This window comes from Clupea harengus, chromosome 21 (genome assembly GCF_900700415.2).
Source record: "Clupea harengus chromosome 21, Ch_v2.0.2, whole genome shotgun sequence".
Classification (NCBI taxonomy): Eukaryota; Metazoa; Chordata; class Actinopteri; order Clupeiformes; family Clupeidae; genus Clupea; species Clupea harengus.
In genome coordinates, this window is record NC_045172.1 from 23,950,802 (window position 1) to 23,973,301 (window position 22,500).

The following is a 22,500-nucleotide window of genomic DNA, read 5'->3' on the forward strand; positions in this document are numbered from 1 at the left end:
ATACTTATACGCTCTTATATATATACTTATACCCTCTTATCTCTCTTATTTTTTATCCTATACTTATACCCTCTTTTAGTATACTTATACTCCTTATCCTCTATACTCTCTTAAACTATACTTATACCCTCTTTTAGTATACTTATACCCTCTTATACCCTTTATACTCCCTTATACCCTCCACTATATTATACCCTCTTATACTGACTTATACCCTCTTTTAGTATACTTATACCCTCTTATCCTATACGCTCTATACTGTACTTATACCCTCTTATCCTATACTATATGTTTATTTATATTACTTACCCTCATACACTACTTATATTCTCTTATACTCCTTATACCCTCTTATACTATACTTATACCCTGATGTATATTTTTAATGTACATTGTGACTCAAGTGTCATAGTTATGGTAAGATCCTCATGGAAGACTGTAAATGGTAAATGGACTGCATTTATATAGCGCTTTCTACTCCTAGTGCACTCAAAGCATTTACATGTTAATGCTACCGATTCGTACATCGATGGCGGAGGCTGCTATCTAAGCTGCCAAGGATCGAACTAGCGACTAGCGGATAGCTATATCATGCCCTATAAATGGTAAATGGACTGCATTTATATAGCGCTTTTCTACTCATAGAGCACTCAAAGTGCTTACACATTTATATAGCACTGTTCTACTCTTAGAGCACTCAAAGTGCTTTACACATTTATATAGCACTGTTCTACTCATAGAGCACTCAAAGTGCTTTACACATTTATATAGCACTGTTCTACTCATAGAGCACTCAAAGTGCTTTACACATTTATATAGCACTGTTCTACTCATAGAGCACTCAAAGCACTTTACACATTTATATAGCGCTGTTCTACTCATAGAGCACTCAAAGTGCTTTACACATTTATATAGCGCTGTTCTACTCCTAGAGCACTCAAAGTGCTTTACACATTTATATAGCACTGTTCTGCTCATAGAGCACTCAAAGTGCTTTACACATTTATATAGCGCTGTTCTACTCCTAGAGCACTCAAAGTGCTTTACACATTTATATAGCACTGTTCTACTCATAGAGCACTCAAAGCTCTTTACACATTAATGCCTTAGACATCCACACTGTATGTCAAGATGGTTTCAATGTAAAATGTAAATGTAAATTTCTTTCATGACTTAATTTGCCTTTGCTACCCTTATATGGAGTGAATAGAGCGTTTGCTGTGAGTGTAGTTCTTATAGTCTGTTCCCTCATTGAGAGGATATAGCTCTTGCCGGTGTAGTGTTCTTATAGTCTGCTCTCATCTCCTCCCGTCCTCAGCACTTTGGCTACACCTCCAGCGACAGCGTCCTAAAGATGGCGGAGTCCGTGCGGCACTTAGGGTTCCGCATCGAGGAGCTGGGCTCGTGCAAAGTCATCCGGCACGTCTTAACGGGCACGCATGCGTTCGCAGGAACCCTGTTCACCAACGCCCCCTCCAACAGCCACATCATGGAAAGCCTGCAAGGACACTCGAGTGCGTATGAGGGCGGACATTTAACCTTGTAACACTTCAGTGAAGCACATACACACAAACACACACACACCACACACACACACACACACACACACACTAACACACACTCAAACTGTGATTCGCTGTTCTTACAGCTGGTAGTTGGCCTTGGTGAACTTTGAAATAAAAACAAGGACATAGCCATGACATAAATACACATCGGATCTGTTAAGAGACCCTTCTTTTGCAAGGCAGCCTTCAGTGCTCGTGTCCTGTTGCTCTCGCGACTGAGCTTTATCACTAACACACTTGAAGTCTCGTCCACCTGAGGAACGAGGGGTCCCCTCCCCATACTTGAACCAGCCAGGACGGTGCTCTGGCGTCTGCAGAGCAGCTCTGTTGACCTCATGGTGTTTTGACTCCTTGGCAGCTGATGATTACACACTTTTATCATGTCTATCGAGTGGTTTTAGTGTACCGTGTGTAGACTTGGATTAGACTGAGTGTCCCCGTGCTTGAACTAAGCACTAGGCGTGGACGCTCTCCTGCTGCTGGGGTGACTGTGCGTGTGTGAGATGCAGATCCCATCTGTCATACACTGGGTGTATTATAACAAAGGGTTCCGCCAGTGGCCAGGACCAAACCCACAGAGCTGAGGGGGGTGTTTGTGGTTTCCTGACACACCTGGGGAAGTTAACTCTGAGTAAATGGTAAACCTCTTAATAGAAGAGCCCCTATGGCTCTGTTTTACTAGGAGTATAAAACCCTCTATTAGGAGGTTTACCACTTACTTGGCCAGGTTTGTCACTAAACCACACACTTGGAATGGCCCCCCTGGTGCTGGAGATGCAACGCTTTAAAAACGAGCCAGGGGGCGCTGTTGAGCGTTAAGTTGAATTGTTCCGGGTGAAACGCACAGGGGTGGACATGATGTGTCCCAAGCTGAGGGTGCTTAGTGCCCACGTGTACCAGAGACATTTCAACTCCGTGAGGTTTTTTCCAAATAAAAGGGAAAGTGCATAAGACGTGTGGAGTGGTTAATTTAAATGTGTTCATGTCTTAAAGGTGTAGTCTGCTATTCTAACCCAATACACTTTTTGGCAAATTCAGCGAATCGCTCCTACAAGTGGACTGTGCCTTTTAATGGCTACCTGTGAGCCACACTGAGGCTTTGATTGTTTTTCAAGTGGACTGCACCTTTAATGGCTACCTGTGAGCAACACTGAGGCTTTGATTGTTTTTCTACTTTTTGCTTTCCTGGACAGCATCTGCCCCTGTAATAGTATTTACCCCAGTAAATACCCCATCAGCTTCATTCAGATCATGTATGAATGTATACTTTAATTTAATTCAGATCTTGTATAAATGTATACTTTAATTTAATTCCCCATAAGCTGATAATAATAATCTTCTGAGTTTTCCTCAGGGCATTTTGAGTTTCAGAAACATTACAAAAACCTGACTAGCAAACTAGCAATCATTCTTTAAATTAACCTGCCATAACTTTGTTTTTTATTTTTATTTATTTACCATTTATGGGCTTATCCAGGTGTACACACGGACAACAACAAACATTTGAATAAGCGCTAACAATGTTTAAATGTTTAAATAATACTAGTCAGAAAATGCATGTAAAAAGTTTGGCACATGGTACAAGCTGTAAGCTACATGCAAAATCGTCACAAGTAGCTATGTTGTAAAAAAAATAAATACTATATATGTACATATCACACACCCAAATAACTTCTTTTTAACAGTTTGACAAGATAAATTGTAAGTTAAAACTGGCTCATTCATTGTCTTTATAAATTGTTACAGATTTTTTTTTAAAGCACAAAATTAATACTGTCCAAAAACAAACAATAAATTAACAATACCGAAAAGTATAACTTAAATCTGCGACCGACTCATGAGGACTGTGTGTGAGCAGAACCACGCTGATCCAGAGGTCCATACTCATGAGAGATGTGTGTGAGTGAGTAGGAGAACCTCGAGAGACTGTGTTGAGTAGAGAACCACATATCCAGAGTGTGTGTAGGAGAACCACACTCCAGAGGTCCAGTGTCGTGAGAGGTTGTGTGAGTAGGAGAACCACGCTGATCCAGAGTGTGTGAGTAGGAGAACCACACTGATCCAGAGGGTCCAGTGTCGTGAGAGAGTGTGTGTGTGAGTAGGAGAACCACGCTGATCCAGAGTGTGTGAGTAGGAGAACCACGCTGATCCAGAGGGTCCAGTGTCGTGAGAGACTGTGTGTGAGTTGGAGAACCACGCTGATCCCTCATGAGAGACTGTGTGATGTGTGTGTGAGTAGCAGAACCAACTGATCCAGAGGGTCCATCCTCATGAGAGAGTGTGTGTGAGTAGCAGAACCACGCCGATCCAGAGTGTCCAGTGTCGTGACAGCGCCGCGGTTCTGTTGAGGGGGGAGGTGGTGGTGAACACGGCCGAGCTCTCGTTCCTCGGCACCGCCATGTTGCAGATGTTACCCTCACAGCAGGCTGTGCAGACCTGCAAACAGCCAATCAAATCCATTCAAGGACCGGTGCAGACTGCAAACAGCCAATCAAATCCATTCAGACTGCAAACAGCCAATCAAATCCATTCAAGCGCCAGCATTAAGCGGTGCAGACTGCAAACAGCCAATCAAATCCATTCAAGCACCAGCATTAAGCGGTGCAGACTGCAAACAGCCAATCAAATCCACTACAGCACTTCACTACAGGAGTGAGGAGTGTCAATGATTAAACTGATATGAGTCAGTTTAATTTGTTAGAAGGATAGATAGCTACGCTATACTGAAGATTAGGCAGAGTACTATTAACTCCTGTTCAATATGCAATTATGACTAATTATCAGACGTGATAAGAACGCCATGATAACTGTTTCAGATCTTAGTCGACACTGTGACTAATTATCAGACGTGATAAGAACGCCATGATGACTGTTTCAGATCTTAGTCGACACTGTGGCTAATTATCAGACGTGATAAGAACGCCATGATGACTGTTTCAGATCTTAGTGACGATGTGTGGTTACTTCTGTACCTTTAAATTCCATGGAAATAATTTCAATTCATTCCAATTCAATTTGGTGAGAAACCAGTTTTTTTTGTAATCCCTAAAGTGATATCAAACTCCTGATAGCACATCTGGTCCGAACCAGTCCCGGTTCTGGCTATGACCTTGGCCCAAATCCACTCCACTGTCGCCAGTCGTCTGGGCGGGCGCTCCCTCTTACCCTGTGGCCTTGGTCATATACATCAGAGCATCCCGTGTAGAGACAGTCATCGAGAGCCACACAGCGCTTGGTCACCGACACGCTGGCCCCTGCGGCGGCCATCTTGTGACGTGTGTAGCAGTATCTGGTCTCTGGCAAAGAGGGGCAAACCAAAGGGAAAGTCAACGCATACAGTACCTCTCCCATACCTCTCACATGCCTCTCACATACCTTCTTTGTCTGTCAGAGACACCACTTACATTACCATAGTAACAGTCTGAAATATAAACAAATATATGCCCACGTTCCGTAGACTGCTTTGCTTTTAACTGTTTTTGAGGTGACTATGTTAGTACTCCATACCATACCTAATATCACATACCTAGTATTCAGGTGTATGTGTGTGTGTTTTTTTTTACATGTGTATGAGGTGAGTTGTTTTTGAAGTGTGTGTGAGCCTTTGTGTAGGAGGTGTGTGTATTGGGTGACCGTACCTCGTGGACAGTACATATCCGGCGCCCAGCGGTTGCAGTCGAAGTTGTCCACAGCGCTCTCACAGGTGAAGCACTTGAAGCCCCCAGGATAAGGAGTGGCTGGGAACCCAAACGTGAAGTCATCACAGAACTATCAACACTCACACATTCTTAAACATTGTATTACTACTAGCTCATTCACTTTCATTTCATTTCATTTCACTTATTCACCACTAATACTTACACCTGCACTTTTTATATACTTATCATTTCTACACTTCTTACCTCAATTGCTGCTAGTCCCAATTCTGTTCATATTACATCTATTTCTTACTGTACATATATATTTATTTATTCACTTACTCCACTTTACATATGCACATACTCTGCACTTCTGGTTGGATGCTAAACTGCATTTCGTTGCCTCAGTACTTGTACTCTGTGCAATGACAATAAGATTGAATCTAATGTAATCTAAAAAATCATACAGTAGTATACTCAAAATATGCTCTAGTCTAGACGGCTACGACGGACGATTCACTGACGAGGTTAAGTTAACAATATACTGTGTTGTACACTTAAATATGTAGAAGTATACTTTTAAAGTTAAGGTTAAGGTACTTGGCATACTTTAATATGGAATATTGTTCACTGATATTAACTGTGTTGTTAATGTGTAACAATTTACTATAAAACAATCATTGACTGACACCGCTATAATCGTGGATCATCGTCGTGAGGGTGAGGCATGACGGTATTGGGTTTCTGTGTTTGATTCAGTTTCACACAGACACAGCTATGAAACACAGCAGGTGTGTGTGTGTGTGTATGTGTGTGTGTGGGGGGGGGGGGGTTATCCTGGAGCGTACTGTAACACCTGATTAGTTCCTCTCTAGCAATGACACGCTGGTCTGGCAGCTACAGGGTCAACCGGAACACACACTTGAGTCACATACACAACTCAAATGTTCCCAGCCACACACACTTGAGTCACATCTCCAAAATGTTCCAGCACACACACACTCGAGTCACATACACAACTCCCAAATGTTCCCAGCACACACACTTGAGTAAATACACAACTCCCAAATGTTCCCAGCACACACACACTCGAGTCACATACACAACTCCAAATGTTCCAGCACACACACACTCGAGTCACATACACAACTCCCAAATGTTCCCAGCACACACACACTCGAGTCACATACACAACTCCCAAATGTTCCCCGGTTTTGCCATCTTTAATTAGCAAGTTCCCATGATTTTTATTTCTGCACTTTGGTGAAGGTGTTCACAATATGAATTCAGTGCCAACCTGTGATATCAAGTGTTGTATTTTAACTGCACTCAGTGACCAATTATTTTTATTACGTTTTAAAGGAATTGCTTGCCATACACACAGCCTAATTAGACACATTAGGCGACAGTGGTACAGTGGTAGAGAGTCGTTTAGTAATCAGAAGGTTGCTAGTTCGATTCCCTGTCGAAGCGTCCTTGAGCAAGACACTGAACCCTAATTGCTCCTGATGTGCAGTGTGCCATCATGTAAAATGTGTATACATTGTAAGTCGCACATATGTAAGTCGCTTTGGATAAAGCGTCTGCTAAAATGATAAAAATAAACATTAAACTGGGTACGGTACTTGATGGATGGAGGTAGATGATGTCTTTGATGGTGAAGTCACGGGACAGAGCCGTCCTCAGCCAATCAGAGAAGAGCGTTAGCAGAAGGACCCAGGCCACCTTCGGCCAGGGGTGCTTGTGGGACGAAAACCTCACCATCCAGCATGCCAACCGTATCCGTAGCCGAGAGGGATCCTGGACCCTGACATGGGAAGAGAGGAGAAAGAGCTACTGGTTAAAGAAGCAGTCGTTGATTAGATACCATTACACATTTTGACACATTCAGCAAATTCAGGTTCCTCTAGGTGTGCACTTAAAAGGCTGTTGGTCCAGAGTGTGCACTCAAAAGGCTGTGCTGTTGGTCTAGTGTGCACTCAAAAGGCTGTTGGACCAGAGTGTGCACTCAAGTGCACTCAACTGTGCTGTTGGTCCAGAGTGTGCACTCAAAAGGCTGTGCTGTTGGTCCGAGTGTGCACTCAAAGGCTGTTGGTACAGAGTGTGCACTCAAAACTGTGCACTCAAAAGGCTGTGCTGTCGGTCCAGAGTGTGCACTCAAAAGGCTGTGCTGTTAGTCCAGAGTGTGCACTCAAAAGCTGTGCTGTGGACCAGAGTGTGCACTCAAAGGCTGTGCTGTGGGACCAGAGTGTGCACTCAAACTGTGCTGTTGGTCCAGAGTGTGCACTCAAAAGGCTGTGCTGTTGGTCCAGAGTGTGCACTTAAAAGGCTGCTCCAGAGTGGCACTCAAAACTGTCCCACTCAAAACTGTGCACTCAAAAAGCTGTGCTGTTGCTGCACCCATGCCTCTGTAAGTGTGAAACACACGCAGCGTGTTGCTGCACCATGCTTCTGTAAGTGTGAAACACACGCAGCGGTTCAGACGAGTCACAACCCTTTCACTGCACTACTGCTTTAGGAGCATGCGAGGGAGAGTCTATTTCATTGACTGTTGAGCTCAAATATCAGCAACCTTTCGCCAGGATCGATCACTGCACCTTTACTGTTTATGGCGAGCCAAGGACAACTGAATCAAATGATGAGGCTTGTCTGCTATTAATTACCCATCTGATCAATAGAATGGCCCCTGAGAACCCCAGTCCATCTTCCTTACAACATTACGACATTATCCCCCTGCGTTGGAGTGTTGTATCATCTCCCTGGGTGTTTTCTGTGAGGAGGCCTCGGCCCTGGTGTTTCTGTGAGGAGGCCTAGGCCCTAGAACATTTACATTACATTTACATTTAGTCATTTAGCAGACGCTTTTGTCCAAAGCGACGTACAAGGGAGAGAATAGAACAGACCCATGGGTGTTTTCTGTGAGGAGGCCTATAGGGCCTAGCCTGATTGCTTCATCTTTAATTGAATCAGCTGGATAAGTGAATCAAGTTCATTCGACACCAACCCGGCTGAGCCCTGAGCTGTCTAATTATACCAAATACCAAACGATGCTTCTTCAGCTCTCAGTCCAGCGTAGCGGGCCGCTCTAGCTTCATTTAGACCGCAACACACTGGAGGAGGAGGGGAAAGAGCTCGAACAAAAAACATCTCGGAGCCGCTCCGTTAGACGCCGTCACTGCGGCCTCACACGAGCGTGAGCGGAGAGGTCAGCGGCTCCCCTCGGGAAAGGAATCAGATTAGCCGCCGCGGTGTACGCAGCGCCCGGCCAGCCGGCTACAGGCACAATGGGGGTTTAGCAGAGGTATGTCGGCCGTCCGCTCCACAACTCACTTCCTTCCGAGCCACCGGCCAGAGTTAAAGGCTTCACTGCCCCAGAAGTAAAGCCTGCTGTTCTGGTATTGAGCCTGGGTTAGTGTGCTTCTGCGCTAATGTTTCAAATATGTTTATTGGGAAACACATCATACAGCAGTGAAATTGGCAATTGACAGCAACATGTTTCCTTTTTCAATTACACAAACAAAAACAACAGAGAAGACAAATGTAAACAAACATCACACACACGGTACAAAAAATGTAATAAAAAAATAAAACCCCCAACACACAAAACAGACACCCTCCCACCACAACCCCCCCACTCTGCGCTAATGTGATCCTGCATCAGAAGTGAAGCCTGCTGTTCTGGTATTGACCCTGGGTGTGTGTGTGTGTGTGTTGTGTGTGTGTGTGTGTTTGTGTGTGTGTGTGTGTGTGTGTGTGTGTGTGTGTGGCTCTAATGTGCTCCTGCATCAGAAGTGAAGTCTGCTGTTCTGGGATCAGCCTCTGGGTTGTGTGTGTGTGTGTGTGTGTGTGTGTGTGTGTGGTGTGTGTGTGTGTGTGTGTGTGGCTCTAATGTGATCCTGCATCAGAAGTGAAGTCTGCTGTTCTGGGATCAGCCTCTGGGTTGTGTGTGTGTGTGTGTGTGTGTGTTGTGTGTGTTGTGTGTGTGTGTGTGTGTGTGTGTGTGTGTGTGTGTGTGTGTGTGTGTGTGTGTGTGTGGCTCTAATGTGATCCTGCCCCAGAAGTGAAGTCTGCTGTTCTGTGATCAGCCTCTGGGTTGTGTGTGGGTGTGTGTGTGTGTGGGTGTGATTGGCTCTAACGGGATCCTGCGTCAGCGGTGGCTTAATGGTGTTCACCGCCCGCTCAGAGTGTGGCTGACCCCCGTGACCTCTGTGACCCCCGTGACCCCAGGTCAGAGACGCAGTGGCGGTGAGGACAGATACAGTGAACAGTGTGGAGTCCGTGCGGAGAAGAAGCACTGGGGATGAACTGTGCTGAACTGTGCTGAACTGACTGGGTGGAGAAGAAGCACTGGGGATGAACTGTGCTGAACTGACTGCTGACATGAGGATTCAGTGAGAGGCTATGGGCCTTTTAGTGGGTTAGGACATGTTCAATTCAATTCAATTCAATTGAATTTAAATAGCGCCATAACAATACAATTGTCTCTAGGCGCTTTACAGAGCCCAGAGCCTGACCTTCATATTCGCTGGGATAAAATGTGTGTGTGTGTGTGTGTGTGAGCGTGTGCGTGTGCGTGTGCGTGTGCGTGTGCGTGTGCGTGTGCGTGTGCGTGTGCGTGTGGTTGAATGTGAAAGTTCTCAGTCAGGATTTAAAAATATGCCTTAAATGTCCATACTATAATCCATCCAGAACTGAAGCTGCATGAGGAAGACCAACAGATGAGCTGGTGACATATTTTCACACAAACCAAAATGGGCTTTCATGTGATCGCCTGGGAGCCAAAACAATAATAATAATAATCAGCTAGCACATGTCTCTGCCATGACACAATACACATCATACGTTTCTCACATGGCACCAAATCAGGGCCAGATCAGGGACAGATTTAAGCAAAATCAGGGCCAGATCAAGGCCACATCAGGGCCAGATCAAGGCCATGTTTAAGACAGATCAGGGCCACATCAGGGCCAGATCAGGGACAGATTTAAGCAAAATCAGGGCTAGATCAAGGCCAGATCAGGGCCACATCAGGGCCAAATCAGGGCCAGACCAAGGCTGTGTTTAAGACAGATCAGGGCCAGATCAGGGCCAGATCAAGGCAGTGTTTAATACAGATCAGTGCCAGATCAGGGCCAGATCAGGGCCACATCAGGGCCACATCAGGCCAGGCAAAGACGTCCAGAGTGAGGTCTACCCAGAGGACCGTCCTGTCCTGTTCACCATGCACACCATGTTAGCAGAGTCAGATTAGCTACTTATCTAATTAGCGTATAGTTGAACTGCTAACAGGTGGCTGAATCACTGCCACAGTAGCGCCTCACCATGGTCATAACCTGCCATTACAAGCTCAGCATGCTAGTGCTAGTTCATCCATGGGCCAAACTTACAACAGCCTTTTGTGTGAGAAAAATGTTTCAGCTTAGTCATATCATTTGTCTGACACCAGTTATAGATTGTTTTGACAACGCGTGAAAAAAAAAAAAAAGATTCTATTCAGATTAACTGGCAGCACCAGTACTTATGGAAGGTGGATGAGTTCACCCAAGAAAACTCTACGAGAGATCAGAAGTCACCAATGGTGTGACCTTCAGAGACGGAGAGGATTCCTCTCAGAGAACGAGCTCATGTCATGTCATGTCATGTCACAGTCACAGATAACAGCTTACGCTGGAGACGATTTGGTCCAGATAAAGGCAAGAAAGGTTACAGAATAAACTGATTTGGTCCAGATAAAGGCAAGAAAGGTTACAGAATAAACTGATTTGGTCCAGATAAAGGCTAGAAAGGTTACAGAATAAACTGATTTGGTCCAGATAAAGGCCAGGAAGGTTACAGAACAAACTGTAATCTGCACATCCACAACAGCTCCTAGTATTATAACACCATATCATTAACACATCAAGATAGGACTTTTCATTTCCTCTGGTGTCCTACTGGAATTAAAGGCCAGGTAGCCAGGCCAGACTGGAATTAAAGGCCTGGTAGCCAGGCCAGACTGGAATTAAAGGCCCAGTAGCGAGGCCCGACTGGAATTAAAGACCCAGTAGCCAGGCCCGACTAGAATTAAAGGCCTAGTGGCCAGGCCAAACTGGAATTAAAGGCCCAGTGGCCAGGCCAAACTGGAACTAAAGGCCCGGTAGCCAGGCCCGACTGGAATTAAAGGCACAACAGGTGGCTAACAGCACAATGAGAGGATTGTTTACAATAAACCTCTCCTTAGTCTATTAGTTCATTAGGCCACATTGCTCTTGAGGATCTGTGAGTCTGCAAGTAAGGAGGAGGAGGAGGAGGGGAGGAAGGGAGGAGCGGGGGGGTAGGTGGAGGAGGGCGAGGAGGAGGAGGAGAAGGGGGAGGGAGGAGGAGGGGAGGTGGAGGGGAGGGGAGGGGGAGGTGGAGGGGGGGGGGGCAGGAGGAGGAGGAGGGAGGAGGAGGAGGAGAAGGGGGAGGAGGAGGGAGGTGGAGGGGGAGGAGGAGGGGGAGGTTTTGGTGGAGGAGGAGGAGGAGGTGGAGGGGGAGGCGGAGGAGGAGGAGGAGGAGGAGGTGGAGGAGGAAGAGGGGGAGTAGGGGGAGGTGGAGGAGGAAGAGGAGGAGGAGGGGGAGGTGGAGGAGGGGGAGGCACTTGTGATGTCGTTGCACTTGTGTTGCCCTGGTGTGAGTCAGGCTGGGGCTAAACAGCAGACATGCTCCCGTGGTTTCAATTAGCCTACAAGCAGAAACGGGGCAACAATGCTACTGACTGAAACAATGAACTGAATCCATTTGGGGGGGATTAGCAGGATTGCTTCATTACGCAATAAAGTAGCCAGAATAAACACGGGGCATGAAAGCGAGAGTTTTTAAAGATTATTTCGTCTGGAATAGCAGCACTGCGCGGGGCTTTTTGGATTAGGGGGCTGGTCAAATAAGAGATTTAAAATAAGAGATTTTGTGCAAGACTCCCTCAGATGTTGGCTCTGGTTTATTTCATCTCAACTGCTCATTTGCCACCTTCAGTGACCTGAGCGTTTGAGCACGCTGGAGAAAAGGGCTCAAATCTCTCACTGGCGTTGCCTTTGTTAGGCAAGAGGGCACAAGTCCGGAGGGCTTTAAGAAAATAAACTGCTTCACGGTTGAACCACACAGGCCCATTGGACTGCAGCCAGACAAAATAAAGAGCCACTATTCTACCTCAGCCACACCCTTTCAGCCCAGGCAAAGTGGATATTTCATTTCGAACAAAGGCAAAGGCAGTTTTCTTCCCAATACTTACAAGATGAGCAGGTATTAATATCTGACAGATTTATTAATAGGAGTTTGAGAAAGAAAGAAAGAAACAAAAAGAAAGAAAACGAATAGAAAAGAGAAACAGTCTTCCTGTAGATATGTTGCTGAAATGACTATATAATGCCACTGGGACAGCACAACCCTTCTGATTGGTTTATCCGCCATGAGGTCCACATACCTCTACAAACAAACACATAAAGTTATGCACAAATACAAAACACACTCACTCGCACACACACTCCATAACACACTCACTTGCAATCACACTCCACATGCCCATATCACACTCACACACACTCAGACCCTACCTGTCCCCTAGCCAGCACACAAACAGACCCTACCTGTCCCAAACTAACAGTCACGCCAGCACACAGACAGACCCTACCTGTCCCAAACTAACACAGTGCCCTCCGCAGTCATCGCAAATCGTGTCATCGCCTGATGACTCACCTGTCCATGCCGCCCAGCAACATGACACTCCAGCTCAGAGAGCCAGACTGTGCTCACACACACACACACACACACACACACACACACACACACACACACACACACACACACACTCACTCCCTCTCTGCCTCTGCCCAACCCTTCTCCCTTCCTGACGTTCCAAACCTGCCTGACCAGAGGCAGCCTCAAGGTGCAACAGCACTCATAACAGCCTACTAAATTACACTAATAAAAGACACTAAATTACACTAATAAAAGACACTAATAAAAGACACTAATAAAACACTGATTTTCTTCTGTGTGTGGATTTCAAATAGTTGTCATTGTGTGTGTCATTGCGTGAACTCGGTGAACTCGGTCACTGGCATCCTAAACATCTACTTCATAAGATCACATTGTCTCTTACATTGACAGTCAAACCCCAGTAAGGACCTTTGGTTGAAAACCCTTACAAAACCCAACAACGGCACAGTTGGCTAACTTGTGTCTTTTGCCGATATAGAGGGGAATGTCGTGCTGTGAACACTTAGCATTTTTCACAGGGTGGTCCGACCCAGACCACAGAACGGGCATGTGGTCATCGCCTCGGCAGCTCGTTGAGTTAGAGAGGTGTGTCTGCCTGCACATGACCATATGACCATAGAGATACATTTTCATCTTAATTGTATGACGCCAGTTCTAGTTGCCTATAGAAACATGCTTCAAATTGCTGTACACGCTCTCTCTGCACTCTTTGCACTACTTTCCTCGTGGTCATCAACACTGTCACAATCAATGCACACTGTAATATAGGGCCTAGATCTATCCTGTATCTGTATACACCCCACTCCCTGTGAACATGTTCTCCCTATGTGTGTATTGTTTTTTTACTGTGATTTATGTATGTATGTTTGTGAATTAAGTGTATAAGCTACTGGATGACCTAAATTTCCCTCGGGATTAATAAAGTATCCATCTATCTATCTATCTATCTATCTATCTTTAAATGTGGGAAAGACTACATTCTATATTCAGGTTACTGGGCAGCATGCATGGAGCTCACTCCAGACTAAGTGCTCCATGTCGGGGTGGTAATCGGGCAGACAGGAAGTGAGGTCATGGGTGTAGATAATGTCACAATAGGCCTTTCCCTTCCCCTGCAGAATGCGGAGCTGATTGGGAGGGGCACAGACACACACTTGACATTCCACTGTGACACCCAAGGGCACTGCATCCTTTCTGTCCTCTCTCTCTCTCTCTCTCTCACTATCTCTTTCTATCACTCGCTCTCGCTCTCTGTCTGCCTCTCTCTCTCACTATCTCTTTCTATCACTCACTCTCTCTCTCTGTCCTCTCTCTCTCTCACTATCTCTTTCTATCACTCACTCTCTCTCTCTGTCTGCCTCTTTCTCTCTCACTATCTCTTTCTATCACTCACTCTCTGGCTACCTCTCTCTCTATGTACCTCTCTCTCTCACTATCTCTTTCTATCACTCGCTCTTTCTCTGTCCTTCTCTCTCTATTTTCCTTTTCTATCATTGTCTCTCTCCTTCTCTTCTCCCTCTCTCCCTCCCCTCTCTTTCTTGCCTTCTCTCTCTTTCTCCTTCTCTCTTTTTCTCTCTTTCTCTCCCTCTCTCTCTTTTTCACCTCCCCCCTCTCTCTCTCTCTCTCTCTAGTACACAGGCTGCAGCCCCCCCCAGCGCTACAAGGGGATCTCTCTAGGGCCGGCGCTAAGGCTTGAACATTCAGTGAGAGCGTGGGTAGGGGGGGGGCACGACTAAATCCTTCCTGGGGGGCCCCCTTCAGTGTGTGAGTTTCCTGATGATGCTGTGGGTGTTAAGGGATCAGGGGCACTGAGGTGGTTCTGTTGCAGCTGCACGTACATGGACAGATGGTATGGGGGGGGGGGTTGATCCGGCCAAACTTAAGGGGCACCACGGGGGCAACGTGAAAAGACCAGAGAGAGCTAATTGGGATTTGGGAGTGGACGGCTCAGGAGGCTAAGGCTCTGGGTGCAACGCCGCCGTCAGTTAAAATATTTCACACACTTCTCTACTCCACACACTCCATTAGACCTTCAAAAGTCAGCATTCAAGCGTGTAGCAAATACCTGCTTGAACAAAACCAATTAGCACTCACCTGCTGATAGCATCTTTGCACTAATGAGGAGAGCAAACCTCGCTGTCACTGCCTCAACTTCCATACAGCAAACCCCCCTTGACTTGACATGAAATGCTATTATTAATAAATGAGTGTGGCAGGGTGAATTATTAAACGTGGTATTTAACAGAGACCACATCAGGTTCCCTACGTGGGGCCAAATCATTAGTGAACTCTGGAACCTGCGGAGTCTGAATGAGAGCCATCTGTGGCTGCAAGAGAGCCCTACTGCATGTTCTCCCCGTGTTCACAAGGGGTTTCCTCCACTAAGAACCCCAACAGCAAAACATGCAGAAGAACTGAACTGAACTGTCCGTCCCTGACCAAGACGGATCACTTGACTTGGTCGCCGGGCGCCTAAAAGCTGCCCACTGCTCCTGGGGGGGTCCTGGAGGAAGGACAGTCCAGGATGGGATAAAAGCAGAGAATAAATTCACTGCGACCTCAGCCTGCATATGTGTGTGTGTGTGTGTGTGTGTCCTGTGTCGCCACCTATATATGCACGTGTGTGTCGCTGTGTGTCTCGTTTGTGCGAATAAAAACGGACTGAAATCAGCCTTGTTTTTTTTTTTTTTACTGACTGATGCTAACATGACTGATGCTTAAACACACATCTGTGGCTGCAAGAGAGCCCCACTGCCTGATGCTAACACACACTGCAACAGAGCACCAATGACTGATGCTAACACACACTGCAACAGAGCCCCACTGCCTGATGCTAACACACACTGCAACAGAGCCCCACTGACTGATGCTAGCACACACTGCAACAGAGCCCCACTGCTTGATGCTAACATGAAAAATGCTAACACACACTGGTTCTCTTTCTTCTCGGCACTATATGAAAATAAACTAAAAACTGAGTTTTTAAAAAAATGTCTGTTTAAAGTCTCATCATTTGGGGTTGTGTGAGGAGTGTAGAGAGGTGTTTTTCTTCTTGGCATTATATCAAATTTGACTACAAACAAGCATGTCTGAGTTTAAAGCCTTAATATTTGTGGTTGTGTGAGGAGGGGGGAGTCTCCTGCCCTCAGAGTCCCCTGCCCACGCCCTCAGAGTCATTTTACATTTACATTTAGTCATTTAGCAGACGCTTTTATCCAAAGCGACTTACATATGTGCGACTTACAATGTATACACATTTTACATTTACACTGATGGCACACTGCACATCAGGAGCAATTAGGGGTTCAGTGTCTTGCTCAAGGACGCTTCGACAGGGAATCGAACTAGCAACCTTCTGCTTACTAAACGACTTATCTACCTCCTGTGCCACTGCCCCCCCTGTGCCACTGTCGCCCCATGCAGAGTCCCCTGCCCACGCCCTCAGAGGCGCTGTTCCAGGCCACGAAGCAAAAGAAGGTTTTCAAATCATCCCGAATATTTGGCCAGAACTCAAGAAGACATTCTTCCTCGGATCATTGATGATGACACACGGTCTCAAAGTGGCCATTATGCATTATAGGAAGGGACATGTCAGGATGAATTAAAATGAGTGAAATCCATTTCCTCAATAAAAACCTGGGAATCTCAGGAAGCAGCAGGTCTCTGCACAGAGCAGTATTGTGACAGCAGTGGAAGAAGTGTATGCAGGCTGCAGAAACTGTGTGTGTGTGTGTGTGTGTGTGTGTGTGTGTGTGTGTGTGTGTGTGTGTGTGTGTACCAGGACTCCGTCTCCCTTTGACTGACCCATTTCACTCTCGTATTCCCTTTCCATATGGTTCAGAATCAGAATCACGTTCTCTCTCTCTCTCCTTCTGTCTCTCTCTCTCTTGCACTAATTTTCTCTCTGTCTCTCTATCTCTGTCTCTCTCTCTCTCTCCCTCTATCTCTCTCCCCCTCTCTCTCTCTCCCTCTCTCTCTCTTTCTCTCTCTCTCTCTCCTTCTCTCCTTCTGTCTCTCTCTCTCTCTTGGACTGATTTTTTCTCTGTCTCTCTATCTCTGTCTCTCTCTCTCTCTCTCTCCCTCTCTCTCTCTCTCTCTCTCTCTCTCCCTCTCTCTCTCTCTCTCTCTCCCTCTCTCTATCTCTTTCCCAGCTATACTCCCACGCTAGTGACTGGCTTTTATCTCTGTCTCACTGTGGCCCCAGGCCTAAGGATATGAGGTAATGGCGGGACTGAGACTCAGTGTGCCTGTGTATATCCTGGACTCTCAGCAATTATCCAGCCCACAGACTCCCCTCTCTGCCCCTCGGCCCAACATCTCTGCCCCTGGGCTGGGCCTCCTCTACTCTCCGCTCCCCTGCACTAGGGCTGGGCCTCCTCTACTCTCCTCCTCTCAGCTCCCCTTGCCCCAGGGCTGGGCTGGTAACCTCCTCCTCTCCACTCCGCTTTCCCCAGGGCCTGGTAACCCTCTGGTAACCCCCTGCTAGCCTCCTGTTCAGGCTGATTGATTGTCTTTGGCCATATTTCATCCTGATGGCCTTTCAGCTGAACAACACAGAACATGACACTTAAGTCCCGTTCACCACATTGACCTTTAACCCCCTAATAGACTTCCGAGGTCACCCAACTGACCCCAGGGGAGATCATCTCCTTGGCCAGACTGCGTTGTGACCGCGTTGTGACCGTGTTGTGACCGCGTTGTGACTGCGTAAGGCCTTCGGGACTCTGCTGAGTGATACTGCATTCAGCCACTCTACTGTTTGTGAGGTAAGAAGAAAGTATTCCCCACATTACAACAGCCGGGACACAGAGTTGAGGAGCTTGACAATTTCAGTTCAGTGGTGGCAAGTTTTACTCAGATAACACACACAACTCTTAGAGAGGCTGTACTCAATAACATACCCAGATCACACACACACACGACTCTTAGAGAGGCTGTACTCAATAACATACTTAAATCACACACACGACTCTTAGAGTGTCTGTACTCAATAACACACTCAGATCACACACACACACACAGCTATTAGAGTGTCTGTACTCAATAACACACTCAGATCACACACACACACACACGACTCTTAGAGAGACTGTACTCAGTACTCAATAACACACTCAGATCACACACACACACCTCTTAGAGTGTCTGTACTCAATAACACACTCAGATCACACACACACACGACTCTTAGAGAGTCTGTACTCAATAACACACTCAGATCACACACACACACACGACTCTTAGAGTGTCTGTACTCAATAACATACTCAGATCACACACACACACAACTCTTAGAGAGGCTGTACTCAATAACATTCTCAGATCACACACACATGACTCTTAGAGTCTGTATTCAATAACATACTAAGATCACACACACGACTCTTAGAGTGTCTGTACTCAATAACACACTCACATCACACACACGACTCTTAGAGTGTCTGTACTAAATAACATACTCAGATCACACACACACGACTCTTAGAGTGTCTGTACTCAATAACACACTCACATCCCACACACGACTCTTAGAGTGTCTGTACTCAATAACATACTCAGATCACACACACACGACTCTTAGAGAGGCTGTACTCAATAACACACTCAGATCACACACACACACAAGACTCTTAGAGTGTCTGTACTAAATAACACTCAGATCACACACACAACTCTTAGAGTGTCTGTACTCAATAACATACTCAGATCACACACACACGACTCTTAGAGAGGCTGTACACAATAACACACTCAGATCACACACACACACACGACTCTTAGAGAGTCTGTACTCAATAACACAGTTCTCTGAGATAATGGTGTGGTGTGTTATAGGGCATATATACCTTCTTCTGAGCAGAGCTAGATGTAATAATAATATTGTTAGAAGTTGAAACATTGGCAGTCTGGCCATATGGAAACCTATGTTCAAACCTCCATCCCAGAATGTTATCTATAGACAAATTTAGCAGCTGATAAAAAAATCCACTTCACCAGCTCTGCTGAGATGAAGATTACCCGTGTCAAGCGGGTGCACTCTATCAGTAGATATGTAGAACCAAACATCTCCGAGGTTTACTGGCACAAAACAAACATTTGCCCTTGACTGCACAAGAACGATGTTGTTTTCTTGTTTGTTTGTTTGTTATTTTTCCAACGGTCTTTGGCAAGGCAGCCTATACCTAGTAACAGTACACTCACAGTATCCTTCTTCCCCCAGTTGGACACGGTATATCTGACTTGATTTAACATGATACACCAAATAACCCGCACGGTGAATCCCCAACAACCGGCGGCCAGTGGGTCACGTCAACTGTGACAGCAGTAACTCACGCGCAGCGGCGGGAATCCGGGCGGGTATGCGCGGCCTCTCGCGGCCCCTCCTTCTCCACGGACGTACGGACAGCTCGGACCGCTTTGATAAATTTATGCGGCTATTGCCTTACGAGCGTTTGCTGACCCGGGAGCAATCACTCGTCCCGTCCGAAGGCTTCTGTTCTGCACCTGCCCCTCTATATATCCACATTGCCGTAGTCATGTCATTATACCACAAGTGCAGCCCCTGTTAAAGGAATATATAGGCTAGACATTGCTTAGTCTTTGTGAAATACAGTACTGATTATTTTAAAGATTGTGTACCCCGTTGCAAAATCCAGTGGCATCATGCTTTTAACATTGGCTAAGGAGTTTTCCACTTATTGGACTCGTTTATAAGCGAAATACTTCTTGGGACACTATCACTGAAGAAAGATTGTTTAAGTAGGGTAAAATCTTTAAAAAAAATTGTAACTGCTCAGATCAAGTCAAAACGCAGCAACTGCAGGCATCCCATCTGAGTCACTATTACGAATGTATAACCTGTGTTCCAAATGCTAATAAAATGGCGTAAAACCTTAAATATGAAGTGCAATTCTAGCGATAGGCTACTCCATTCAGTTATGAGCTATTCCCTTTTCAACGAGCCCTGCCACATTAGGACTTTGGTGATCTAATTATGCCTCTCAAAACGCCTTAGCAGTGGTTACAAGCTCATCGTTTAAGTACTCACCATTAAATCGACAACTTCGGAGACAAACTTCATGCAAAAGATGACATAAATCGTCTTCCCCGGACCACAGAAGTTGCCACAGAAGGTTTCCGAACAGGGTTTTTTTGAGTATCACCACCTAGGTAAGTGCCTCAACGCCGATCTTTGCCAAAGCCCTATCGCTGACTGCGGTAGGCGTGTTCTGCGCGAGGGATCGTGGAGTCCAGTGGGACATTCTGAACCAGCGCCTACCGACGTCAAAATCTGAGGGCAAAATTCCTTGCGTAGCTTCCCGTTTTTATGAAGAATTTTGTATGACACTTTGATGCGTGTAGGAAAATAAACACGGGTGTGAAGTAATTTCCTAAGAGGAAACATGTCAGATACGTCAGCTAAAATGATTATGATTTAGGATACAAATAGATACAGAGAGATATCTGGTTGGTGCCTGTTCCTTACCAAACGGGTAACGTTGTAAAGGTGGACAACTGTGTCTGTATCGTTGAGGTTTAAATCATTTTTGTATCATTACAGATAATAAGTTAAGTTCTAAGTTAATGACCTCTGAGATAATGATCCCACAGTAACCTACTCAACGACAGTGTTGTAATAACCATCTTAAAATATCTAAGACATTCTTCTAAAAAAACACAACCATTTTATACTAGCAAAGTTCCTCGACGACTACAGAAACGGAGCGTAATCTGCTCAGGGTCAGAAATGTATCGCCCCTGCCTGGAGGACCGAAACAGACCACACAGTGAGCTGCAGCCGCGGGCGACAAGTGGAAACGGCTCTTCTCCCCCTTCAGATTTACAGTGCAGAAAGGGTGCCATGATGTAACTAATGAGAGAGAACGTCTCATGAAATACCAGTGCTTTGTTTCCACAATTAAAGGTGTGATGACTTACACTCATTTCAAAATAAATCCTTCAACTTAGTTCTGTTAAAACAAAGGCGCACTATGGAGACGGGGTCATAGTGTTTTAGGTGACGTTGATTTGTGGCCTCAAATTACAAAAGTCAAGTAGCGGAACTTGTAGATATGTTAGCTGTGTTATTTGGTGTGATGTCTGATGGATTTATGTTCATGCTTTCCTGTGTTGGTTGCTACAACCTGCTCTTGCCCTGAACTTCAAACAAGAGCGGCTATTGTCTTAGGTAGTGTCTCAGTGAATTGTATAGGGGACATGGACGGATCAAGAAACCACGGGCCCCTGGGCCTGGATATGTTAAAGGCCCCCCCCTTCGTGAAAAAAAATAATTTTGCGCTCGCAAAACACTCACGCACACACAAACACCATTAGGCGTATATATATATATATATATTTTACCAACAATGTGTTGGATTTAACGGTCGAATTAGATACTTTGGCTATTGTATTGGGAAAGTAAACAGGTCAAAGTTTACTCCGTAACATCCACCTTCGGTGCACTGCTGTGACAGGGCAACAGCCGAGTGATTCTTTTCCAAATTGAAACTGATTAAGACCTACCTGAGCAGCATGGGGCAGGAGAGGCTGAATGGGCTGGCTATCCTGTCCATTGAAAGAGCAAATCATGCATTTCCACTTTTATGTTTGAAAGGCGTCGTTCGACAAGTGTACTGTGCCTCTGACTGTGCTGTCAGCTTGTAGGTCTTGATGTTCAGATTCTGCGCCTAAACTAGCTATAGCGTATCGTCTCGTCACATGATCAAATAGAGACTTGACATTGGCGAACACGATACATATTACCCAGCAATCATCATTGCATATCTGTATATGACAAAAATAACAAATTAAATAAGAAATTATTAATTTAATTGAATAGGCTTTTTAATAGTTTCTATAGTGTACGATAAGCATATCATTGTGTTATAGATTGCTACTGACGATTTCCCCCTAAAAATGATAATAACCATGATAGAGACAGGTTTGTCATTTTGAGGGAATATATATCATAAAATCATTTATGGTCTTTGCAGCAATAAACATGCGACACTTTGACATCCATATGTATGAAGACATTTTGAAAGCAGGGTCTGCTTTGCCTACGAATCTTCCACGCTGGCTGCATTGTCTATAGTTACACCCCTGGCGCACATGGACATTTTCTAACACAGCACAGGTACACTCAATTAAAACCATTAGCAAATTAACAAAATACACCTTTTTCAACCACAAATAAGAGATACATAACAGCGACTTCACGCAGAGGCTCTGGCTTAGGGGCCCCCTGAGCTCATGGGCCCCTGGGCCTGGGCCCGGTAGGCCCGTTCGTTAATCCATCCCTGATAGGGGAGACTGGGGTAAGATGAACCAGGGGGTAAGTTGACCCACCTCCTGTATCAGGGCAACCATTCACATTTTTTGTCGTGTGACCCTAAATTTGATTTGCTTTGATTTTTGGTATATAAGGTATAATCACTCACATCCAAAGTAATTGATCTCAGTTAGACATAGCCACATGTGTGTGTGTGTGTCTATGTGTCTGTCTGTGTCTGTGTATGTGTGTGTGTGTGTGTGTGTGTGTGTGTGTGTGAGTGTGTGTC

At 45.6% G+C, this 22,500-nt stretch overlaps 1 protein-coding gene across 1 annotated transcript in view; it reads right to left on the minus strand.

The window, feature by feature from the left end:
- Positions 1–3,833: 3,833 nt before the first annotated feature.
- The window catches only part of LOC116218155 (ly6/PLAUR domain-containing protein 6-like), a 22,934-nt gene continuing 4,267 nt past the window's right edge, over positions 3,834–22,500 (minus strand). The window contains exons 2-5 of the mRNA XM_031558567.1: positions 6,829–7,010; positions 5,204–5,302; positions 4,731–4,861; positions 3,834–4,001 (exon numbers count right to left, since the gene is read on the minus strand). Coding sequence (XP_031414427.1) covers positions 3,834–4,001; positions 4,731–4,861; positions 5,204–5,302; positions 6,829–7,010 — 580 coding nt within the window. The remainder of the gene's footprint in view (positions 4,002–4,730; positions 4,862–5,203; positions 5,303–6,828; positions 7,011–22,500) is intronic.